Source organism: Vigna angularis, chromosome 7 (genome assembly GCF_016808095.1).
Source record: "Vigna angularis cultivar LongXiaoDou No.4 chromosome 7, ASM1680809v1, whole genome shotgun sequence".
Lineage (NCBI taxonomy): Eukaryota > Viridiplantae > Streptophyta > Magnoliopsida > Fabales > Fabaceae > Vigna > Vigna angularis.
The window spans coordinates 18783184-18809904 of NC_068976.1; the positions used below are offsets into that span (position 1 = coordinate 18783184).

Genomic DNA, 26721 nt, shown 5'->3' on the forward strand with positions numbered 1-26721 from the left:
CATTAATTTAACATAAAATCACATAATTTTTTTGTTCTAAAAAATATAGACCTTATTAAGAATAAAAAAAATATAAATAAACATTAAATCATTACAACTAAAATTATACTAAATCTCATAGAAACATGCAAAAGTTTAATCCAATGTCATTCTAACACATGATTGAATTTCAATTATATCCTGTTAATCTACTTTAAACTCAGCCCAAGGCTAAAAAAGGACGACATTTTTTAGTTTAAGGAGTAAAAACGAGTAATCTCAACCTGTTTCTTCTACACTAAACAAAACAAATAAAAATAACCTATTTACATATACCAGTCATCAAACTTATCCAAACATCTCATTTAAAATAAATTTAGTTGCAGACAAAATATGACACGATAATTATTTTATGATTTAGAAAAGTAAAGTGTGGTTGTGTTATGAGCAGGCAAAAGAAAAACAAATAATAGTGGAACAGTTCAATTCAATTATTATTTAAATCTACATGGATAAAACAAAACCACCTCCATACTCTCTCTCACATGATAATTTAATCATAAAGTATTTGAAAATGAATTAATCTAGACAGTCGCCAAGTCTAGTTTAAAAACAATAAAATTGACCAATGAAAAAGTGTCCTTAAAAGTAATAAATAAATTAATTTCAGCAATCGAAAAATCCACTTCAGACAAAGTAGAAGAAGAGGAAAATACACACACATATATATATATATATATATATATATATATATATATATATGTATGTATATATATAAAGATAGAGAGAAGAAGAGAGGAGGACCACCACCACGTAGCATTTTAAGTATGTTTGAAAACACCTGAAGACAATGGTACCAGTGGAGTTGCCATAGCTGGATTGAAACCCAGCCCAAAGCAGTCCCTGCATTGCAGCACGGGAACATCTCCAGAAAACACAAATAAATATCATTAATGTAAAAAGGACCAGCTAGGGGAAGGAGATAGTGTAAATAATATATTACATTTATTTGGAATAATTGTTTTATTTATGGTAGAAAGAAAAGAAAAGAAAGAAAAAGGCAATAACAAAGGGGTGTGTGTGTGTGTGAGAGGTTTGGTTTAAAAGTGAGATAAACGGAAGCTAAAGGGAAACACAGACACATATGATATAACCAAGAATTCCCAGACATCTCCTTTTGGGTCCCTCACTTTGTGTCCTTATCTTCTACCTTTTTGTCCTTGGTCCTTTCCGGTCTGGTCCTCCTTCCCCACTTTTATAGCCACCACCCACTTCACTCACTCATGTCTTCTACTACTTCTTCTTCTTCCTCGTCATCATCGTCATCATCAACTTCAGCCCCATATGATGTTGTTGCTGCTCCTGATATCCCTGGCCCTAGTACGAGGAGAACCGCTCAATTTGAAGGTCCTTCCTCCTCTCGTCAACGTCCTATGAATGAGGTCTTGCCTGAGCCTTTTCTTGAAGCTTTGGCCAACCAAGTCGCCATTGATGCTGCTAACTACAATGGACGTCTTGCTGCTGCTCAGGCCCTTGCATATTTTTTTCGGGTATTTTGTTTTTTTGTTTTTTGTTTTACCTTTTTTCCTTCATCTCCATCTTCATCTTCCTCTTTACCCCTCGTTTCGCTTTTGCTATAAAAAACATGCAATCATTGTTCACATTGCCTGTGTTTGCTTTGCTAAATCTGACCAAGGATTCTCAATTTGCTTAAAATGAAGATTTGTAGAATCTTCAGCATGTGTAACTGATAGCTTTTTCAGTTCCGTAACTGGACAAAATATTGGTCAAGTCAAACATGAATCTAGCATTGCAACCTGCAGACGCTGATTCTTTTTTATTTTCAATAAATATCAACACCATGGACTAACTTAATTATACTATATGTAATATTATTATTTTCATTATATCAACATCCCTCTTTTTATGTTTATGCGGCAGACTTTTTTTCCTGTGTTTAAACTTTAGAGGCAAAGATTCAGCCGAATGGATAAGGAGACATGAGTTCCGATTTAGGTTTTAAGTTTTAGATGCTTCAAGCATCCGAGAAGAAACTGTTCCTTGAAAGCACTTTACGTGTGTCTTTTTCAAACCAAATATGTGTGTCCCTTTCAAAAAAGGGTGTATTTTTCTCCTTTGCAATGTTTGTTCTCTCTTCCCCTTCAAAAATGTCTAGTTTTGGACCTCCTTTTCACAAACCAATCAAAATGCTCACACTGCCTTCGATTTGCCGTTTCCCTTTCTCGGCATGAATCCTTTTTGACTGAGCTTTTTCCTGCTATCTAGGCTAGAAGATCCATTGCATGCCTTTTTTTATCTCAAAATATGTAGATACCAGTTTTTTTCTTTTGTTTGAAAAGAAGTTGCTTTCTTAAACAATAACACAAGGATGGAAGCATAAATAGTTATTAATGTCTCATACCCAGCGTCCTTGCAAGTGTACCATTTCCATATATAGTCTGTTGCATATATATTTCGGAAGCACACCATTTCTTTTTCTTTATTTATTATCGAGATCAGTGAGAGAAGGTAACTGTCCACAGCATTAAAATAATTAATCTTTTTCTTATATATATATATATATATATATATATATATATATATACTTTTTTTTTTGTGTGTTCAAAGAACAACCTTTCCCGGTGTGCTTCGAAGCAATGGAAAACTGGAATCAGATTTCGTGTTACATTTATGCCTACCGTGAAAATAATAACAATTTTCCTTTACTTGCATTCATAAAACTAGAGAAGAGTTACTTTTATCAGTTAGAGTACCCTTCTACTCTATTGGAAACAACCAGTTGCATGATTTTTGGTTGCAGGATAAGCCTTGCACCTTCTCAAATCTCAATTAGGGTTTGAATTTTTTAATAATCGGTGATTAGTGGTTGGTTTAATATTTTATTTTATAATCTAAAAATGGGGTCAAAAAAGCAGCTATTGCATAACGCCAAAAGGCACATGGAGCCCTATTCTTGTCGTGACGACACTCTATTCCTTTTGTTTCTATCTGGGAAGTTCACACCTATTATAATTTTAGTTTTCTTTCCCAATAAATAAAATAGTATCATATGCTGTACTATATACGTTATGATAATTACACACACACACAACAAAGTTGGGACTTGGGAGATGGGGCATGCATATTGTTTAGTTGTACTTATAAACTATGACCCCTATATATAAAGGTGGATCTATTTGGATAAATATATGTACGAACGCCTGTTATATAAACAGAGTTTCATAATTAAAAACAAATGAAGCTATGAAAGTTTGTTTTTTTCTTTTTAAAGTGTTTGCTGTGAACCCTTGTTTATGTGATGTTTTCTTTAACTGCTAAACAACAATAGTTTGTCCAAGAATTTGTTACTCAAGTTTTTACCTGGGTAGGATTGGACTGGTCTTTGTGGGCGTGAATAGAACTAGAGATTCGGTGTTTGGAACAAGACAGGCACTTGGGCATACCTTTCTTGGAAATGAAAGTGAAATGTTTGTGGGAAAGCACGCTTTTCATACCATGTTTACATTTTACACACACATGCCTACACGAACAGGAACTAAGATATTGACTAGTTTCGTTATCTAGCCGTGTACCTGCAATGGACCACATAATAACACTGTATCTTCTTCTTTTCGCTTGCTACTTCCCCACTCTTTTTTCTCTCTAGGGCATGTTAATTAGCCTTACCCTTTTGAACTGCGTGATATATATCTTATGGTGGTGGATGATGGCGAAGTATGTATGAAATGTAGGTGGCAGTGTATGTATGGATATTTCATACCATACGTAAAGTGTGCTATATGGCAGAGGCATGATTATATAAGATTCTGAAGTATCTAACTGAAAATAAGTACACTGACATGATAATAATGAAAATTAAATGGGTGTAATGTTGTTAATTTGAAGCTGATAATGTGGTCTTTCTCTAGTCCCGAGTATCTGTTTTTCTGCTACGCGATGTCATTGCTATGGTTTGCTTGGTTCCTGACGCGAATGATGGTTACCTCTCTGCTCCCTCCCAGCTAGCTGAGCTGAGTTTTAGCTTAGCTTAGCATAGCTACCTGCTTCTGCCATCTTCAATGTTTCTCTCTCCAGTCTTTCATCCATTGATACCTACTTATAGTTAACGAAAAGCAGGTAGATATTATGAAAAAAAGAATTTCTTGGCTTTCTATTTTTGTGGAAGAGTTCTAGGGACTTGCTCAAATTATCAATGCAGCTTTCGTGAAACGGAAAGCTATTTTAACTTAGAGCTAGGTTGGTTGGTTCATATGGAGTTGGGTTGACAACGGTGATGATGATTGAAAATTTGTGCATTGGCCATGCAGGTTTGTTCCACGTGGCGGGAGGTGTCGCGCTCGGATCTGCTGTGGGAGCACCTCACGAGGCGCATCTGGCGAAGGACGTTCCGAGTGAGGGACACGTGGCACACCGAGTACATCAACTGGCATCGGACGGCTACGAACTTCGAGACTGGAAGGCTGTCGTTTATGACTCCGCGCTTTGATCCTTCGGAGCATCGCCGGGGCTTGATCTGCCGCTGCCTCTCCCTTTCCGACACCCGCCTCGCGTGCGGCTTCGTAGACGGCACCGTGCGGGTCTTCGACCTCGAAACCTACGACCACGTCAGCACCTACCTGTCCGACCACGGCCACCTCTTCGGGCCCTACTCGCGCTCTGTCTCGGGAATCATTATCACCGACTCCGACATCACCTTCGCCAGGCTGGACGGGGACATCTATGTGGACGCTATCAACGTGCATGGGCAGAGCCAAGCGCGGCGGGTCGTGTCGGGGTTCGTGATGAACAGCGGGGTCTTGGTCGGGTTCGCGGGAACGCGGCGGCGGTGGGTGGGTCTGTTCGCGGGGATAGCGGAAGGTGCGTTCCAGGTTTGGAACGCGGAGAGCGGGGAGCGCCTGTTCCTTGGGGGGTCGTTAACGGATCCGGAAACGGTTATGGGGTGGCACATGCTGACGGAGTTGGTTGACCCGGTGGGGCGGGTGCGCGTGACGGAGGATGAGTTCGTGGTGGCATGCACTGGTTTGAGGCTGATCTGTTTCAACGCGTGGAACCCGGAGGTTCTTCTGCGGGACGAGATGTCGGCGTCGGGGTTCGTGGTGAGTTCGATGGACGTGAGTTCGGAGGCGTTTGTGGTGGTGGAGCGTGGTGGGGTGGGAACGGTTTGGCGCGTGGGGACGATGGAGTTGATGAGCCGGTTTGTGTTGAGGAGTTCGTGGGTTCGTGGGTTGTGGGGTTGCATGAACCTTGGGTACGTGGTAACCTATTCTCCTAACCCTACGCCATTCTTGAGGGTTTGGAACATTGAGCAAGAAGAAGGACGGCTGTGTGTGAGAGTGTTCCTGCGAGCAGGAGAGGTGAATAGCATGGTGGGTGATGACAGACACGTGGCTATCTCTTCCAACAACATTAACCTATTGGATTTTGGTGTACAGAATCCTTAGCCCTAGACTTAGACTTAGGTTTAGGTTTTTAGGATGCAGGAGTGTACTCTGATGCTATGTCCTCCCATTCATTCTAACTTTCGATTCCTTTTTGTACCTATTTCTTAAAATTCACCTCCATTGTTACTCTTTCTTTTCTTCCAATGCATCTGCATATTTCATTGTTTAGTGAGTACAAAGACAAGCATGGGAATCCACCATGCATGTGCTCATTTGGATATTGGTTTTTATTCAGCTGTTTTTTGTTTTTCATCTTAATATTATTTTTCTCTCATATTATTTGCCTCCTTCAGAATTTGCTGTCTGTGTTTTGTGGCAGTAGATTGTATTTATTGGTAATAAATTGTATTTATTAATGTTTACTTAATGCTTCTATAAATCAAGATCATTTTTTTAAATATGATAATTTTTGCGTTTAAGATAGTTATTTCATCATAATTGATGTTTGAAAGCTTGTGCATTACTTTCAAGAGGTTATTATTGACTCTCTACTATGAATTTTCTGACTAATTAAACATATTTTTTTTTGTTCAATTCCTTAAAATTAATCCCTCTAGTAGTTATAGAAAAGAAATTATGGTTTAGTTTATAGCTTTTTATAGTTTCTATGGCTACTAAAATTGATGGTCCTTTTTATCTATTATATTATTATCATTATTTCAACAATTTAACGTAATTAATTAATTAAATTATTTTTATAATTTTATGGGTTTTTAGTTTTTAAATTATAATTTAAATTAAATTTGTATATTTTCGAAATTTTGATAGATCTTAAAGTTTAAAAATTGATTGAATATAATGATTTTACTTTAATTATATTAATTATTTTTAACATATTAAATGTGTTTTTTCTAATAGATATTGAAATTAAATTGTTTCAAACAATTTAAATAATAATATGAAATGTATTTAATATGTTAAAAAAATTAATATAATTAAATTAAAAGTATTATATCCATCTATTTTTAAAATTTATAAACAAAAATATATTAAAATTTTGGACAAAATTTTATTTTACATTTAGGAACTAAAAATTATATTTAATCATTGTTCAATATCTAATCTAACTTATAACTGGATTATGATGTAATGAATTTAAAGTCTTCCAAGATGTTTAATATCTATTGATGTTTTGTTTATTGCTCAAATGGATGTAATTCCATTCATAAACTTAACTTGATTACTAATTTAAATAAATCACTATAAATTTTTAAAATTTAATTAAATTTAAAGATAAATTTTGTTCCTAGGCATCCCATTTGATCACACCACTCCATATACATGTTCACAAATAATTAAAAAAACTTACACGAGAAATATCTTCAAATAAAATAATTTATGTATTTTTTATAAATGCAGTATTTAGATAGTATATGAAAACCAGACTTCAATATTTTATATTAAAGTCATTAGTCTCATTTAAATTCATTTAAATTCTCTGTTTAATAAATGAAGAAAGCAGCAACTTCCTCTTTTTCTCTGTGCTTGTGCTTGTGCATGGGAGGGAAGGGATGACCTGCAGAGAAAACTCTTTCACATTCTCTTAGATTGTATACTGCAACTGTTTATTTTATTCTATTTTTTGTTTTTAACATAGCAGTGTCACTGTGTTTCTTCTTTCCACAACCATGCATGTTATATTTCTACAAGTAACTGACATTTTAAAACTGATCATAAAGTCAATCTTTATACACTTTAGCAGCAAATGGTTCAGTTCATGAGTTTTTCTTCAATCTAAACCTAACTCATTTTTAACACATAGTCTAAGTGTTACATAGTTTATATATCATGATTGGAGGAAAAAGGCTATTGAAATGACATAAGATAGCATCATATACATTCTTTAAAAGCAAAATGATTAATTAAGATGTTGGACAAAGGAGGATATTTGGTTAACAGTTACAGTCATTCAGTATAAATTTCAAGCACTTGATAATACTTCAGATTTCATGCAAAACAACAACATTTCATGCATAATTGTAAAGCAGTACCCTTTTTTGTTGAGGAATTTGTCCATGTACCAAAACAAAAAGTATAAAAATATATGTATTCCAAATGCAGTAAAAGAACCAAATCAATATCTAAATTTAAAGCTTGATATTTAAAAAAAACTTGGTCTACTGTTTAACACATCATGATCACGTATACAAAGCACACCTTATATTATGGTTAAAATCCTGAGTCGTTGGTCATAAGCATGTTTCTGTTGATTCATTACAGACACTATTCACTACGTATGTGTAAATAAATGCAAAGATGCTCCAAGTGCAAGTGTGCAGAGAAGAAAATATATGAGTTGTAGTTATGGAAAAGTAACTAAAAAGGAGAAGGAGAATTTTTTATTAGACATTTTGAATATGGATAATGATACTTTAACAACATTTTTTTGACAATATTTTAACATTATTTACATGTCATTCTATAATTGATCTATATTAATGTTTATGATTATTATTATTGATTGAAAAACAATTTTGAATTAATCATACAATGACACATAAATAATATTAAAATATTATTAAAAAAATGTTCTGAAATTATCGTTAATATATGATAAAAATGAATGAAGGACAAAGTGAGATAGACAGATGATGATAGAGTCTAGTACTGCTCTCTAGTCCCTAGTCTCTCCTGCTTCTATGTTTGACGATGCTTTTCTTCTGTTGTCTGTTCTTCTGTCTGTTTCTGATACCATAGCTAGCTGCTGCTGTATGCTACTGCTGCTGCATCCATCGCTCAGCTTGGTAGCTAGGTAGACCTGTTGAATTCTCATATTTATATATTATTGTAAATTAATTTGTAATTTGCTGAAAGTTGGCAGCACCTTCGATGTTGTGTCTGTGGACATCATTAAATTTAAGCCTTAAAGAGTCTACGCGCATGGCCTAGATGGATTGAGAATGGAATGAAACTATTCTGACCATGTCTTTCCAACTTGTTCATATCAGTATCAAATAAATTATGTCGTATTGACTCTTGTATCAGTACCACTTGATCAATGAATCAATGAGTCACTTTTATGACTCATGCATGCTGCCATTCAAATAAATTTTTTCTTGGAATTTTAAGATGGTTTTTGAATGCTTTTGTCGGTTTTCTGTTAGGTCCATTCAAATCCAGCTTAAAAAGTAAATTCAGATTCACGTGTTTATGTTACTTCCTTCTAAGGATGATTGGATGTTAAAATGGTGCCTCAAAACTAATCTCTAGAAAAGCAACACTTCTGTTGTATCTTAAAACCTGATGTTATTTCAGAGCTAACTTTATAAATCTTTGAATTAACCTAAAAATATTGATAAATAAAAGGGCGGAGTATTCAAGAAACCAAAGAGACTTGACCAAACTATATGAATGATCCTTTTTACTGTTTTGTTTGTTCAGATAAAAGCTATATGAATGATTCTAATAAGTTGATATAATATAATTTTTTAACTTATAAAAAAATTATTATTTTATAAATTATAATGGAAGTATATAGACATATAATATAAAATAAAAAATATTTACATAATTTCAAACATAAAATAAAAAATATTTATATAATTTCATACTGTCAATAACCATTTGTTTATAATAAAAAGGATAGGAATTAAGAGATTACTTTATCTTACATTCAAACATGCTTTGTTAATTTATTTTACTTTAATATTGATTTCTTCTATTTGTTATATACTTGAATTAGAATTTGTAATAAAAAGGGAAAGTTTTGGTAAAGATATAGTTAAGAAAAAAAAAAGGAAAAAATGGATCAGATCTTTACAATTATATAACTTTTGTACATGTAAGGTGTATGAATAAATCAATTAGGAATTAAAATGATGATTTATAAATTACTCCTTAACCGACATGTTTGAGATGAAAACATCTACAAATGCAAATTAGTTTAATAAGTCACAGTTAAAAAATACCTCTACATAGAAATCCAATTTATCTAGCATGTCAAATAAATAGTCCAATTGATTTAAAAAACTTTTTTATTTAACCACAATAGTTGATCAACTAATTTTTTTTGTGTTATACAAATTAATATAAATTAAATGGTAATATACAAATTTAATTTAGAAGACTTGATTGATCTAAAGCTAATTGTACACAGCTGATTGTAATCTTACAATATAAATGTTACAATAACACAAGTACAGCCATAGGAGCCTGAGATTTGTTAAAGAATTTTTTTGCCATACAAAAATTAGTGGACATAACACAGTACAGTAGCACTTATATTACAAACATCTAATGGCATAATTCTCTACAACAATTGCAGTCTCTTCAATGCTTGCTGAACGATTCAAAATTTAAAGCAATGTCTAAAAAGTGTTGCCTTTTACATGCTGACAATCATTCACCTAAAACATTCCAACAGTCAATAAAAACACATGGATTCTTAAAAACTACTATAAACCAAGATAACAATTTCACTGAGTAGTTATTTCAATCCAATCAAATAACATTTTATTCATAAAATTAACTGAATTACTGAAATAAATTAAAAAAACTTATTCTAATAAGTTTTTCTGTAAATATTATAAAAATTATCAACTAGCATAATAAATAAATAAAAAATTAAACACCCTAGTTACTATGTTAATTCAGAAGAAGGTTGTTTGATCTTAATGTAATATTTCTTGTGAGTGCTATCTTGTGCACTATTTGCTAGCCCACTAAACTAAGCCTATTTCACTGTTGAAATCATCTCATGCTTGATCGTAATAATGGAAATTAAGCTCAAATGATTTCTTCAATTAATTTCTCTTGCACCTAAAATCTCACTGTCAGATTGTACCTTCAAGTGACCAGTAACGTACATATACACGCAAAATGCCACATATAAATATACAGAACCAATCTTTGTACCAGGAAATAAAAGACACCGTTAAGGGAAACAATCCAATTGATCACAGAACAATGATGATAAGAGAGGCTCAGGCTAGCAAAAGACATGAAACACAGCTGCAAAGGAAACAAAAATTAGATAAATAAAACCCAATTCAAAAACCAATTACCAATAAATTCTCCTCTAGCATTCCATGGGCGATTTTCGAAGGACTTCCCAACAATATTGCCTTTTTTATTTAACATCCCCTCTTGAGTGCAGTAGTGTGGAAAATAATCATAGAATGTTTTGCTTCCTAGTTCATCAACTCCATTAAAGAGAAATTTTCTCAACAAATCCTAGGATAAAACCAGAAGTAAGCATCTGTAGTACTAAATTGTAAGAAATTAAACCACCAAGGATTTGACCTACCTTGGCAAGTGTATCCCCAATCAACTTCTTCAACACACCTTGTCCTGGATCCTACTTCCAAAATATGTCCAGGAATCAGGTCCATTGTAAATTTAAATTTGAAATTGAATATTTATTCTAAATTTAAGACCCCATTGGATTGACTGTCCATTGTTGATAATTCAAACTTCAAACTACATTTCAAACTTATATGTCAAAATTTGAAAGTAGAAACAAATTTCAACATTGCTCAATAAACAACAAGGTAGCTAGCTCTCTTGAACATATCACAAGCATAATCCTCTTCAGTATTATCATCATCTAAATTAACTGAGGCTAAATGAGTGTAAAACCTTGGTGAATTAGTAAACCCCAAAACCAACTATACCTAGGAGAAATATGTGTCATTGTGGATAGATCACTAATCATATTTATGATTGGCTGTCCAAAAATATTAGAAAATGTGAACTACCTTTTCAACTCTCCATGTCAAATATCTGTGTTGTGCTTCGAGATTGAGTACAACCTGAGATTTATCTGTCTCTTTAACTGATTTGCATATCAATTCCAACCATACCTGTCAGGGTCCCAGGGTCCCAGTCATCAACATAAAAGAAATTACACTTGTACAAGGCCAACTATATTAAATATATTATATTTTGTAAAATTGAAATGGTCAATGATAAAGTTTAATATGGCGCTAGGGTTATTACCTTGTAATAATCCCTAAATGCAGAATACAGAATATCGTATTTTTGCGGGTTTGAGGTAAACTTTGTCCAGATGACAATTGGTGAAAAAAAATTTATAGACTCACTTGTGAGCTTCCCTCCCCATGGAAAAAGCTGCATGAAGTCTGTGTTAAGTCAACACGCTAGCTCCTTTAAGAAAGAATTCTATAATTTACAGAACATAGATGCATCGATGAAAGAAAAGGAAAAGTCAAAAACAGAGAATTTGTAGTAAGAGTATATATAGTTTTAAAACAATGCATCACTCATGTGGCAAATCAGATCAATAAGTAGTTCTTATTAACAAAATTTTGCACATTGTTATGCTGCATTTGAGTGATTAACTGTTTCAAAACTGAAAATACTTCTACCAATAACTTTAATAATTTGCCCTAAATATTTGCATTTACCTGTGTATATTTAAGGCCAAGAGGAATTAAGCTTTTAAAGTACTTATCCTTGTACTCATGCCGATTGATGATATCATGCAAGGGGTTAAGGTCCCTGACATAATTAATTCAAGGTTAGTGCCCTGCATTATAGAATGTTTGTACCTATTAATAGTACAGTTGGAAATCTTTATCAAAGTACCAGCGTCATATAGGTGAACATATACTATATTTCTAAGACAGTTAACGTGTAAATAATATTGAGGAGAACCAAGCACTACACAGACTGTCACAATGATTTTTCACATATTTGCTTTATGTTGTTCCTAGGTAAAGCATTGTCTTTGATCATTATGTAAAGCACAAGCACTGGCAATATGACTAGAGACACCTACATTGAGGAAGGAAAATGCAACCTTAGAAGGAAAATAGTACATTATCTAAATGGATGGGCACTATAGAATTCTTCTACAGTTGAGTAGGTGGTAAATTCTAGTAGATGTGCAGCTCACACACAATCCTTTTGTATTTACTGACCAATATGACAAATTTCTCATTTATTACAATGGCTGCACCAAATAGTAGTTCTTTATAAGATGGATCACTGCGAGTCACTACCAATTATCCAAAAGCCTCTATAACTTTCGATTATAAAACTACAATACAGAAGAAATGAAAGCAAAGGCCAATATGCATAAAACGAGGATGATTTTGGTACATCTAATATAACTTAATTTCAAATAGTGAATCAAATACACGATCCTCTACATAGAATATGACATGACATCTTGTGACAGATATAGCCAGATTTATTGAACTAAGGTTTCAGGGTTCTTTACTTACAAGCCCTCATTCTAAAGAGAATAACAATTATAAAACAAGCACTGTAACTCTGCAAGAAAAGATCTGTGACCTTCACTGTGCAGCTGGTTAGGATTACTTAAGATTAAAAACAGAGAAATATATTTTGAAGGGCTTAAGAGACCCCTCTCATAATCTTCTGTTTATAATGAAAAACTTATTCAAGAATACATGAAAGATTAAGGAACTGTACTAGACACCTAAGTGCCGAACTAGGTACTATTGGTATAGCTAATAGATTGTCTAACACACTACACCCACTTAGGCTTAATGATGATACATAGATGTAATTATTCTAACAGGACTAAACTTCATCTTATTCAAGATTCATAGAAAAAAAGTGGCAAAACCAAAGGGCTAGAGTAAAACAACTACAATTTTCTGGCTTAAAGTAACATTCAGATGTGAATAATTAGAAATATACCATAAAAGATGCATGAACCTGTTATAAAAAGGAATGAAGCATCCTCTTCAAGTTATCGAAGAAAGTTAACACTAAATGAAATATGGCATTTTCTTTTAACAAGTTCAATCAAATACCTATTCCTGAGACTACTTGATAAACCTAGTTTGGTGAGTATTAGTAAGCAGTAAAACATATGCATTAACCACACCCAAATGATGATATAAAAGTTTTCTGTTATGTACCACATGGATAAGAGGCTATTTTATGCATTAAAAAACTGAATGATTCTCAACACAATTTCACAATGCAAAGCAGACAAAGATAGGTTTTCATTATTAGTTCTAAACTCTTCTTTGATGAAAAAATTATGCATTACAATGCATAAATTTCCAAAGCTGAAATGCAGCTTATGAGTAAGTTAAAAAGTTGAAAACACGGTCCACATTGTGGACTTTTCCACAACTAAAAGTAAAATGGAAAATGGAGAACATCCTTTATATAAGTGGAATACAACAGTGGAAGAAGATGCTAACTCACAATACGACAATGTTTGTTTTAGCAGAGGTGAAAAAGTTGGCACAAAATATGGGGACATCATATTCTGCTTCAGGAAAGACAGTAAAATCAAAAACCTGCATAAGTTCAAGAAAAAAAGAGAGAGGCAGTGAGCATATTGTAAAACAATTTCCAGACAGGACAAAATACAGAACACTTCAGCAATTCATATGTCTTTTTTTCTTGTATCATTGAAAACAGGTTTGCACTAGGCTGAAGTTCAAGTTCACATGAAGATGGAAAAAAGTTTGGACTAGGATGAAATCCAACACATTGAAGTCAAATGAGGAGGATCCAGAGATATATAATAACACAATTCAGAAAATAAATGCCCACCTCTGTTTTCCCAATGAAGAAATTACTACTTTAAAATAACAGCAACACGATTAGGAATGGGATTGTTACTATAGTAATTCATCTAGCAAGAAATTCAAAAAACAAGAACAGACATTAACTTTGAAGTCTGATTAGTAAAGAGGATATATTGTGAAGTGACATCCGCAAGTTCTGAAATGATTAGTTACGTCACAGACATTTTAAATTAAAATAATGGACAAGGGATTGTCAGTTTTGTGGAAACTATGGTATTTCAAGAATCGAGACTGGCAGAAATAAGTTCATAAAAGATCAAATTTTGAAATTGTTATGGCTAAAATAAATTACCAGGTACTACAAAGGCATATTTTTTTAGGACAGTAGTAGAAACCAACCATACATCAATTTGTATTAGAATAACATAGTGCAGGGAGAAACTGATTTCATTATGAATGAGGGATTACAAAATTGAATTTACTGCAGTAAGCTAAGCTTATGTATAGCTACAGAGATGAGCTAATTATGCTAGTAAACCAACTAACTATAATAAAAGAGCTAATTGTAGTAGGGATAACAAACTGTAACTAATGGAGTTGAGTTAAGATAACAAACTATAACAAACTGAGAGTATGTTACATAGATCTTAGCAATGAAAGAGATACAATATAGTACTGAATATATACCCCACTACACCCACGCAAACTCAGGAAGGGTGGTGAGAACGAGAATCTAGAACTTTGAGCTTTAACCAGAGTCAGGAATCGATTAGGAGAGAAGATTTTGGTTAGAACATCAACAACTTGACATGAATGATCTAGATTTTGCTAGGTAACAACCTTTTCTCAAACAAAGAAACTATTTGTTTCCATATGCTTGGTGCATGAATGAAGAGAATTGTGGGCTAAGGCTATAGAGCTCATGTTATCACAAAGTGTGTGGAATTCCAAGTTAAGATCATAAAGTTTGAATCAAAACAATTTCAGTTGTGGTGTATGCCATATTGCAATACTCTGCTTCTGTTCTGGAGAGAGCTTTCATGTTGGTATGCAAGTGGAAGTATGCATGAACCTTGTTCCAAAGCTAAAACAATGACTTGCACCAGAAAACATGAGTGAGCATTTCTCTAGACATGGAAGATTGGAGCCACAAGAGGAGAAGTTGATTTTTTGACACCAAGAAGATAATTATTTGAGTCAAGCTTTTCAGAGATTGAGTGAGAAAAGTTAGTTGTCACCATTGTTGGACAAGGAGAAGAAAACTAGGGTTAGAGGCATGGATTGTTTCATGCTTAACAAAGAGAGGGAAACTGATTTCACTATGAATGAGGGACTACAAATTTGATTTTACTATAGTAAGCTTCAGCTTTTTATAACTATACAAAGATGAACTAGTTATCCTAGTAAACTAACTATAGTAGATAAGCTAATTGTAGTAAGGACAACAAACTGTTACTAACAGAATTTAGTTAAGCTAACAAACATAATAAATTGACATTCGACAGGGATTGAAAAAACACCTGCATTGTTTCTGTCTCAATGATCAAACTTCGTAAAAGCCTAATTTTGGTAGCTTCAAATGATAGCATACTAAGCATTCCTTTACCATCCTTAGAATTCATGGAACTGAACTTTTCCTAGCAAAAAAACATACACAAAATGTACGGTGAAGATCTGTGGACACAAATAATGGTGGAGAACAAAGCAGAGGAATGCAGAACAACAAGGGACAAAAGCCACAACTGGGATTTTGGAAAATTTTTTAGTTCGGTTAAACTAAATTTAATACCAAAAGAAAAATATAATATGAAATGGAAAATTAAATAACAAAAGAACAAAAAAACAAGAGTTAATGACTTCTTCATTATTTAATTATCAGAAGTGCAAAGTTGATGATTGGAACAATGGACCACATCCTCAAAAACTCCTTTTCATTTAAATTTTCCTTCAAAATTAAATGGAAGATGTTTTCTAGATATTATTGACCAAATCAAAGTGATTGTTTACTTTATTTATGTACAGTGCTTACAAAATCAATGAGTGTGTTTGAAACTTGTTGTAGATGTTGGCAAACACGTTCATGTATTGTTGGGTTTATCAGTTACCAATTAAGAAATCTGCAGCACTTGCAATCTATCACTGTCAAACATGGAATTGTGTACTGAGTTCTGCAATAAAAAGAAATTTAATACAGTAAATTTATTGAAGTCGAGCAGTTTTAAAGGTTTCAATTTTTACTGTTAAAAGTTAACGCTCTCCTATTCTATAAAGCAGTTTTCAGCATCATAACCATTGGGAAGGCAATGAAGAGTTCACACGACAACCTAATAAAAACCTAATCAAGCATGAATGATCCCAAAAAAAAAATCCTAGAGATTAGAAAATAAGAGGGGGGATAATGTTAGACAATTAAAGGTTTACGTGAGAAGGGGTAAAAAAAAAAGGGATGAAATAAGTAGTGGGAGACGGTGGTTAGTTGGTTAGAAGAGAGAGGGAATATAAATAACAAACAGATTAAGGAGAGGGGGCATCGAATATTATTTGGGAATTGAGACTGGACCATTGTGGCCAGTGGAGGAAGGGAGGCTTCCTTGGGGGAGAGATAGACAACTGTATTCATCTTTTCTACACATTACAGAGGAAATAGAAATATAGATACATGCATATTTCTTTATACTGTTGAGTGTGTGTTTTTTCTTGCTACTGTTCGGCTCCTTATATAAAGGAACCTAACAGATTTGGTCCGACCTGCCGGATCAGTTTCGGAGAGGAGAAGAAGGAGAGGTAGCGAAGAAGCATGGAGGGGCGAATGGGGGCGATGGAGGCGACAATGGAGGAACTGAAGGCAGAGGTGAGGGCGATGACTCTCGCTTTTCAACGAACCTCAGGTAGACGTTCCAGGAACCATGATCGGAGCTCCGCAGGGAGCCGCGACTCCGTCAATGCTGACTGTGAACGACGATCACCAGAGAGTTCGGAGGAGGAGTCGGAAGAGGATGGAGGAGATGTGCAACGAAGTTGGATGAAACGTGTGGAACTTCCAACGTTCGAAGGAACGGACCCCATGGGCTGGATAGCGAAGGCCGAAAAATTCTTTGATATCCAGAACGTGACAGAGAGGGAGAAAATGAAGCTGGTATATATCTGTATGGAAGGAGGCGCTAGTTATTGGTTCCGTTTTTGGCGGAAGAAGACTAGACATCCAACTTGGAGCATGTTCACTGCCGCTCTAACACGGAGGTTTGGAGGCTTAAACAGGGGCTCTGTTTATGAAAAATTGGCTGCCGTGCGACAAAGGGGAAATGTCGACGAATATATACAGGAGTTTGAAGTATTGGTGGCGCAAGCAGCCGGAGTGAATGAGGAACAACTTTTGGGATACTTCTTCGCTGGGCTACAAGAAGGATTAAGAAATCTGGTGAGGCCGCATGACCCACGCGATCTGTTGACGGCAATGGAGCGAGCACGCGACGTCGAGCAAGCGGGTTCGGTATCGCGAGGTAATAGCGGAACGAGAGGAAAAGGAGGGGTGACCTGGGGAAAGTATTCCTCGAGCTCAGGTACTGTCGCGAGGACGGAGACCTATCGCGGCACGTCAGAGGGATCGGTAAACGTCGGCGGGGTCGGCGGTGGATCGGGAACGAAGAAGGAAGGCGTTTCTAGCAATGTAACCGCCCGAGCTGGTAGTAGCGGAGGAGGGAATACTCAAGGAAGAGGAGTAAGAATGTTGCCTTATCCCGAATATATAAAAAGGCGTGAAGAAGGGCGTTGTTTCCAGTGCGGTGGCCCATACAGCCCGGGCCATCGGTGTGCTGAAAGGAGTATGAGAATGATGATTTTGGCGGAAGAAGGTGAAGAAGAAGGAGTCGAAGAGAAGATCGAAATGGTCGAAATGGAGGAACCGGTGATGGAACACACGGCGATGGAATTGTCAGGGTTGTCTGCCGGAGGACTCACCCAATCAAATACCATGAAGATGCAAGGATGGATGAAGGGGAGGAGAAGTCTGGTGTTAGTAGACAGCGGAGCTAGTCATAGCTTTATATCCACCAGATTGGTGAAAGAATTGGGTCTGGAAAGCATTGACACCCATCCCTATAAAGTGTGCTTAGGTGATGGACAAAAGAAAATAACCAGTGGATATTGCACAGGGGTTACTGTGAAATTGGATGGGCTGGAAGTTAGAGATAAATTATATTTATTTGAGTTAGGCGGTGTGGATGTGATATTAGGAATCACTTGGTTAGCTTCCCTAGGAGAAATTAAAGTGGATTGGGGACACCTAATTATGAAGGTGGAGGTTGAAGGGAAAGTAGTGGAGATAAAAGGAGATCCCACTTTAACACGTCGAATGGTGACACCCGAAGTCCTCTTAAAAGAAAAGGAGATAGAAGTCATGACTCTCGTGTGGAGCTTAAGTCAAGCAGAAGCGGTGGAGGGAGATGGGAAAACCGGGAGATGGACACCGACTCAAGAGGCAGGGCTGAAGCAGATTTTGTCAGACTTCGAAGGAGTATTTCGAGAACCTCAGGGGCTGCCACCTGAGAGGAAAGTTGATCATCGAATACCCTTGAAGGAAGGAACAGAGCCCATAAGTGTCAGGCCATACCGCTACCCACACCTCATGAAAACAGAGATAGAGAGACAAGTTGAGGAAATGTTGAAGCTCGGTGTGATTCGTCCCAGCAATAGTCCATATTCAAGCCCAGTAATATTAGTGAAAAAAAAAGATGGGAGCTGGAGATTTTGTGTAGATTACAGGGCACTGAATAGAGTCACAGTGGCGGATAAATACCCAATACCAGTTATAGAAGAATTGCTGGATGAGCTTCAAGGGGCAAGGTATTTTTCTAAAGTTGATTTAAGGGCTGGATATCATCAGATCAGGATGAAAAATGAAGATATTCCTAAGACAGCCTTTAGAACGCATCAAGGGCACTACGAGTTTCTCGTTATGCCTTTTGGGTTGACAAACGCCCCTGCCACGTTCCAAGATATGATGAATTCTGTCCTCAGGCCATTTTTGAGGAGGTGCGTGTTAGTTTTTTTTGATGATATACTAATATACAGTAAATCTTGGGATGAACATATGCAACATTTACAGCAAGTTCTGGAGGTGTTAGCACAGCAGAAATTATTTGCTAATAGAAACAAATGCGAATTTGGGAGAGAACAAATTCGTTATTTGGGGCATAAAATTTCAAAGGCGGGAGTTGAGATGGATGAGGAGAAGGTTTCTGCGGTGACAGCATGGCCCGAACCAAAGAGTATCAGAGAGTTGAGAGGGTTCTTAGGTCTGACTGGATACTACAGGAGATTCATCAGAGCTTATGGGAAGATCGCTCAACCTCTCACCAACCTGCTTAAGAAAGGGAAGTTTGACTGGTCTCTTGCAGGGGCAGAGGCAATGCAGAAACTCAAAACAGCAGTCACCACGGCTCCAGTATTAGCTTTACCGGATTTCTCTCAAGCCTTTCAGGTGGAGTGCGATGCGTCGGGCACAGGTTTAGGAGCAGTTTTGTCTCAAAATAGAAAACCAATAGCTTATTTTAGCAAAGCTCTTTCCGAAGTGTCACTCACCAAATCTGTTTATGAGAAAGAATTGATGGCTTTGGTGTTAGCCATCCAACACTGGCGACCCTACCTTTTGGGCCAAAGGTTCGTTGTTTATACTGACCAGAGGAGCTTGAGATATTTGTTGGAGCAACGTATTACTACTCAAAATCAGCAGAATTGGTTGGCTAAATTACTAGGGTATGAATTTGATATTGTTTATAGGACTGGGGCATCCAATAAGGTGGCGGATGGGCTCTCAAGAAAAGGGGAGGAATTGGAGGAGGGAGAAAAAGTACTGCACATGATATCTAGGCCCTATTGGTCCAATTTCCAGGAAATTATGGAAGAGGTTGAGAAGGATGCAACTCTAAAGAAAGTGATGGACGATATAAGTGCAGATCCGAATTCACATCCGGCGTATACCCTGGAACATGGGAGATTACATTACAAGGGACGGTTGGTTTTGTCAGCACAATCTTCCTGGATACCAAAATTATTAACAGAATTCCATAACACGGTCACAGGAGGGCATTCAGGAGTCTATAGAACATATAGAAGGGTGGCACAATCCCTGTATTGGACAGGAATGAAGAAGACAATCACCGACTATGTGGCTGGCTGCCTAGTATGCCAACAGCATAAGTACTTGGCATCGTCACCCAAAGGTCTCTTGCAACCTTTACCCATTCCTAAAGCAGTATGGGAGGACATCAGTATGGATTTTGTGGTAAAATTACCTAAATCGCAAGGATTTGACACTATACTTGTGGTGGTGGACAGACTCAGCAAATATGGGCATTTTATTCCCATTAAGCATCCGTATACAGCAAGGTCTATAGCTGCAGTATTTGTGAAAGAGGTGATTAGATTACATGGTATACCTATGACCATTGTTAGTGACAGGGACTCAACATTTTTGAGCATCTTTTGGCAGGAGATATTTAAATTGCAAGGCACACAGCTTAAGATGAGTACTGCCTACCATCCAGAGACAGATGGACAAACGGAAGTATTAAACAGGGTACTCGAAACATACTTACGCTGTTTTAGCTCAGAACAACCCAAAAGTTGGAGTTTGGTGTTACCTTGGGCAGAATATTGGTACAATACCAGTTATCAAGGGGCATCTAAGTGCACACCCTTTGAAACTGTTTATGGCAGACTTCCTCCCACACTCACACGATTCATCCTTGGGGAAACAATGGTAGAAGCAGTAGCCCAAGACTTGCAGACACGTGATGAGGCTTTACAGCAACTGAAATATCATCTGGCCAGGGCCCAAGACCAGATGACACACTTTGCCAATAAGAAGAGGGTGGAGGCCAAAATCAAGGTAGGGGATTGGGTATTTTTAAAAATCAGACCTCATAGGCAAACATCTATGCCAACAAGACTCCATCCAAAGCTGTCTGCACGATATTATGGTCCTTTCCGCGTGGAGCAGCAAATAGGCCCAGTCGCCTTTCAGCTACAACTACCAGAAACAGCAAAAATACATCCTATTTTCCATGTGTCCCAGTTGAAGTTAGCTATTGGAACACATTCAGTTGAAGGCACCCTCCCAACTGAATTGCAGGATGACAACCCACGCTATACCCCAGTGAAGGTGTTACAGCGAAGGAACCAACAAAATCAGGGAAAGGAGATACCCCAAGTTCTCATACAGTGGCAGGAGAATGATATTGAAGGTGCTACTTGGGAGGAGGAGCACTATATCAAACAGCAGTTTCCTAACTTCAACCTTGAGGACAAGGTTGATAATGAGGGGGAGGGTAATGTTAGACAATTAAAGGTTTACGTGAGAAGGGGTAAAAAAAAAAGGGATGAAATAAGTAGTGGGAGACGGTGGTTAGTTGGTTAGAAGAGAGAGGGAATATAAATAACAAACAGATTAAGGAGAGGGGGCATCGAATATTATTTGGGAATTGAGACTGGACCATTGTGGCCAGTGGAGGAAGGGAGGCTTCCTTGGGGGAGAGATAGACAACTGTATTCATCTTTTCTACACATTACAGAGGAAATAGAAATATAGATACATGCATATTTCTTTATACTGTTGAGTGTGTGTTTTTTCTTGCTACTGTTCGGCTCCTTATATAAAGGAACCTAACAGATAATCAAACAAGAATTCATATAAAATAAAAGATGGGCTAAAATTACAAATCACCACATCCTGAAGCATGCTCATTAACCCTATTTCAGCTGCACAATGCCATCCAATGTATGGTAACAGCATTTTGAGCCACAACCCACAGAACTTGTTTTAATAGAGCACTTCACTAAAATTCTTTGTCTTCTTCACCCTTATATTGGTTATGTTATGTACAAATGCATCACTAAGGCAGCATTTCGTATATGTTCAAAACAGAATGGAATGTTCAGTGCTCCTTGATTACACACATTTCATTGAATCAAAATGTCATTTCTTTGCTTCAACTCACAGTCCTGTTAAAGTGAATCCATATGCAATGTTTTATCCACTCCAACACATCTAACAAACCGTTCCTAAATTCGGTTTCAAGTTTACTGCAACTGGACAATTAGAAAAACCTATCTATTTCCACCTCAACTAAAAGTTTAATAAACACTACAAACTACAAAATCCACACTAACCCTAACAAACCATTCTAATTTCAACACCATCTCCACACACCAAAAAAAAAATAAAGAAAAAAAAAACCTGCAAAGGTGAAGAGTTCAAGTGAGAGTGGCGTCTGGTTTCATCCAAAGCAAACTCAACAAACTTGTGATAAGATACCGAAAAACTTTGTATGCAAGTACTTCTCCTTCTCCCCCAGTCACGTGTGAAAGTGGTTACGGTTTTTAATGGAGGAAGAAGCGAACGTTGCAGGGAAAAGGTTGAAGATGGTGAACAACCAATGCTAAATTCCATTCAAATTAAGCTTCTTTTGCACTCAATCACTCAACTCTTTAGTTCACTACTTCTGCATCCTCAATCTACGGTTACAGTCTGCAACTCCAACTGAGCCACACGTGCTGCTCAGCAACTTCCATTATAGTTTTAGCAACCCACATCCTGTGGGCCCACGGTCCACACTTATTTACAGCCTGTGGGCCTCCTCGTATGGCCCAAATAATAATGCCTCCAAAGTCCATTACACTCATGTCTCTCCCTCTGTCTCTTCTCTTAGACACAGTACAATTTCATTTACCTAATAAGAAAACAAATTATGTATCTATTTCATCCTATAAATATATTAAATTGATCCAATAAAGTTTATTATTTTTTATTTATTTTGGAACAATCTAAAATATATTGTTGAAAAAATATTCATATATTAAAGATAAAAGATAATCATAATGAGCTTGATATTATGATTTTTATTTACCGTAATTATCATAAGTATTATTTAAATGATATTACAATACAAATAAAACTGTCAATTTAACTCATGGTCTATGAAATGGGTCAGTCCTAATTTGTTATTGAAAAAAGTTTCATTTTTAAAAACCTTTTAAGTGAGGATAAAAAGTAGCCCCAATCTCCAAAACCCTCTCTTAAGTAGCATATAGTTAAGGTTAAAATATGTCAGTTCCATTAAATAAATTTATGTTTAGTTTAATTTTCAAACTTGTTTATTTTTCACAAATTCATAATTTAGTTACTCAAAAATCAAATTTATTAAAATATAATTTCAGAAAGTTAATTGTTTTATGGGGGTAATGAATTATGTATTTTACAAAAATACTGTTACTTTTTTATTCTTAGAAAACTTGTATAGATGTTTCTGGCAATAATTTTGGCCAATCAAATGTAATTTGATATTTTTAGAAATTATAATACTTATATTTACAATAAATTAGGATTAATTATATTTTTTGTATTTAAAATGAACATTGTTCTTTAAAAAAAAGTTCATGGGTTAATCCTGATTTATGTAAATATTTTGATCATGTCGGCTTTTTTTATAAAAAAAATTTTAATTCTGTGAATTTTTCTGATATTAACTTAAGTAAGTCAGGACAAAACTATGTTAAGAGATTATATTGACAGGTTTATCCACAACTATATTAATCCTACAAATATAATTTGGTATTGTCAAGGGAATACTTACTTAATTTCATACACATAACTATTTTAGTGATTTGAGTTTCAAATAATTTCTTTTTAGTTGAATGTTATTGTGTTCTAATGTTACACGCCAAAAACTTTAAGCATTTAGATTTCACTACCTCGCTAAAGTATCATATGTTCAAAATTGGATAAAAAAAACTATAATAATTACTAACTATGAGTGAGTTATCAATTAAGAGTTTTCATTTGTTTGTGGTAAGAATTTGACAGCGAAATTTGAAAGTCAGATTAAAACTAATTAATTTATTACTGAATTTATTTACTATTTTTAACTGACGTGAAATCTTTTATATAATAAACATTTTATATGAGATTAGATGTTTATATTTAACGGATGAGCTCATAGATGAAATTAATTTAGAATAAACTTTGATATTTTATTAAAAGATTATTTTAAATTTAATTAATCTCTACAAGTTAAAAATTATTTTACTTTTATATTATAAATTAAACATGTTTTTAGTTGAGGTCTAATTTTCCTTCATTTACTTATATATAGCAAAGTTTCAAGTTGTACAATGATTTTGTAGATTGATAATTACCACTTTATTTAAAATATCAACATACGTATAGACATTTTCTCAAAACTAAATAATGTTTGTGTGTAAATCAAAATAAGACCAAAATATTCATATATTCACAGGGTTAACCCATGAGATCAATTCTAAAAAATGAAATAAATATTTTGGAAATTAAATATCTTAAATTCAAATCCTATTTTAACTATAAATATTAATTATTTTCAAATTTGTTGATTAATATTTTTAGTTACTATGTAAGTTAAGTTTATAATTAAAGAAATCAATATTATGTAAATAGATGATCACATATCATACTAATGATATAAGCTTATATATATAAAATAGAAAACTATAGTTTAGTTTAGGGTAAACGTTATTTTTTAATAAATTTATAAGTAAATCAGTTATATTTTGAAAATAAAACTTCAAATAGTGGTTATGCTTTATTTTTTAGTTTTTGTAATGAACTATTATTTTAATGTTACAGTAACTCAAAATTACTTAAATTCTAACTTTAAATTTACTTAAACATTAATCATAAATAACTTTACATAATAATTTTAAGAATTTAAACTTTTTTCAACCAATTAAAAGGATTTATTTGCGAGCTGAGATTGATGAGTTATAAATTAAGTTCACAGTTCTACATGTAATCAATTATAAAAAAAAACATTACAAAGATAAAAGAGTAAGAATATAAATAAATTCAAATTATATCAATTAAACTATACTCCTTCTATATTTAATTTTAAACAATATTTATGCAATTAAATATAAAATTATTAAATGACTAGTATTTTTGTTATATATTTATTAGAGCTGTCAAAACGGGTCACCCGACCCGGCCCACCACGAGTTGGTCACTTAGTGAGCCAACCCAACCCGACTCACTTATTAACGAACTAGAAAAATTCGAACCCGGTTCGACCCACACGGGTTAGTGGGTAAACAGGTTGGCTACTTAATTATAATTTTTTTTAAATAAAAAAAATTACAAACTTTCTATAATACAAATCTAAACAAATTTCACTTCCAAATTTCACTTCTGGGTGTTTAATTAATTTTGAAAATAAGAAACTAAAATAATTTTTTCAAGCAAAAACAAAATAATAAATCTTTTTTTATAAAATTAAAATTAAATTTTAATAAAATAAAATTAGGTAGGTGGGTTGATGCGTCAACCCGGCCCACCACGGGTTCAACCTGCATGAACCGAGTTTAAACGAGTCGGATTGAAATATGACCCGCATAAAAAAAATACAATTTTTTCTAACTCAATCCGGCTCAAACCCGTGGTGAGCCGGGTTAGTTCGCGGGTTGTGACCCATTTTGACAGCTCTAAATTATTTATTAGATAGTTGAATTTTTTTTTAATGTATGAACTTATTACTCTTTTCAACTAATAACAAAATAAAAATGTAGTTATATTAAGTTGTTTGATGGATTCCAACGAGTACAACTCACTCACTGTTAAGTATTATTTATAACCTTAAAAAATTGAACTTAATTTAATCATGTTGATGAGTTGGGTTTTATATATTATTGATGAGGTCGATTTCATTATTGATGTGAGAATCTTACCACGAATAATATTAAGTACTTTTGTAAACCTTTTGAGTCTTAAGATTTATTCTAATCTAAATACGTTCTCTGGTCCAATTTACCTGAGTACTTATGCCTCTATGTAATTCTTATTTGTTTTACACTTTATTTATCAAACTGATACAGAATAGTTTAAAACACAAGGATAATAATACTGTTAGAAGAAAGTAATTAGAGTGGCGATTTGCAAGATTTTTTCGTATATTACTACTACTACTAATTATTATATATAATAGTATAACCTAAAGGCCAGAATTTGAAGTGATATTTATAAAAGATTAAAATAAAAAATAACAAGAAAGATAGCATAAAATCTAAAATAAGTTTGTCTTAAAGAGAAAATAAATTTTCATTCAAGTGTACGATAATTAATTCAAGAGCCAAAATGTTTTCCATATACACTCATGAACCATAGAGTATATTAAAGCCTTTCTATAATGGTCGTTGTTTTCCAAAAGAAGAAAACTTAAATATTACCTTAAATAATTTTTTTTCAGGCTACATTAACTGAATTAGTCGTTTTATTTCCAAATTATTAAATATTGATAAATGAGTTTGTAGTTAGAAGATTAATACAAACATAAAAAATAATATTTTACTAAATATATACTTTTTAATAATTTTTTTCATAAGATGCATTTTGAAAACACAGTCTTTTTAAAGAGTCATATAGTGAAACGGAAACACGCATAAATGCATAGACAATGATATCCTAATTCAGATTTTTTTATAAATGTGTGAATTTAGTTCTTTTAACTAAATTTTGTTAACTTTATTTGATGTTTTAAATGCATTTATCAGTTAATATTGAAGCAAAAATGTGTCAAATGGTATAAACAACTCAAATGCTATCATAAAACGCTTGAAACATCAAATAAACTTAATAAAATTTAGTTCAAAAGACTAAATTCACACATTTTTAAAGTTTGGAGACTAAATTAGACCAAAGTTTTGAAAATGGACTAATTCTAAATTTTAATAAAAGTTAAGGGATCAAAAACATATTTAACCCTATTTTGATATAATAC

At 34.4% G+C, this 26721-nt stretch overlaps 2 protein-coding genes across 7 annotated transcripts; one reads left to right on the forward strand and one right to left on the reverse strand.

Moving 5' to 3' along the window:
• The first annotated feature begins 1262 nt into the window (after positions 1–1262).
• Positions 1263–5668, forward strand: LOC108336479 (transcriptional regulator STERILE APETALA). Its single transcript, XM_017572960.2, has 2 exons — positions 1263–1529; positions 4308–5668. Exons 1-2 carry the CDS (start codon positions 1263–1265, stop codon positions 5439–5441), a joined length of 1401 nt encoding a protein of 466 aa, XP_017428449.1. The 3' UTR covers positions 5442–5668.
• A 3822-nt stretch (positions 5669–9490) lies between these two features.
• Positions 9491–22476, reverse strand: LOC108338713 (phytochromobilin:ferredoxin oxidoreductase, chloroplastic). Of its 6 annotated transcripts, none has more exons than XR_001833064.2 (9): positions 22155–22475; positions 15439–15555; positions 13590–13684; positions 11807–11900; positions 11379–11510; positions 11138–11242; positions 10687–10737; positions 10296–10613; positions 9491–9787 (listed from the first exon to the last, which is right to left on the reverse strand). XR_001833064.2 is itself a non-coding variant. In XM_017575763.2 (9 exons), exons 1-9 carry the CDS (start codon positions 22365–22367, stop codon positions 9780–9782), a joined length of 984 nt encoding a protein of 327 aa, XP_017431252.2. In that variant the 5' UTR covers positions 22368–22475; the 3' UTR covers positions 9491–9779. The 6 variants fall into 6 exon arrangements, 5 of the variants coding, with proteins under 5 accessions (XP_017431252.2, XP_052736202.1, XP_052736201.1 ...); XM_017575763.2 differs by having other exon boundaries at positions 10445–10613; XM_052880242.1 differs by adding an exon at positions 16024–16086 and having other exon boundaries at positions 9491–10613; positions 22155–22295.
• Between the last annotated feature and the right edge of the window lie 4245 nt (positions 22477–26721).

Coding starts and splice junctions, on each gene's coding strand:
- LOC108338713 (XM_017575761.2), bottom strand. CDS start 22,367: ATGGAATTTAGCATTGGTTGTTCACCATCTTCAACCTTTTCCCTGCAA. Junction 11,511..11,806: donor TTGGCCTTAAATATACACAG/GTAAATGCAAAT, acceptor GACTTCATGCAG/CTTTTTCCATGGGGAGGGAA. Junction 11,243..11,378: donor CATTTAGGGATTATTACAAG/GTAATAACCCTA, acceptor GGACCCTGACAG/GTATGGTTGGAATTGATATG.
- LOC108336479 (XM_017572960.2), top strand. CDS start 1,263: ATGTCTTCTACTACTTCTTCTTCTTCCTCGTCATCATCGTCATCATCA. Junction 1,530..4,307: donor CCCTTGCATATTTTTTTCGG/GTATTTTGTTTT, acceptor TTGGCCATGCAG/GTTTGTTCCACGTGGCGGGA.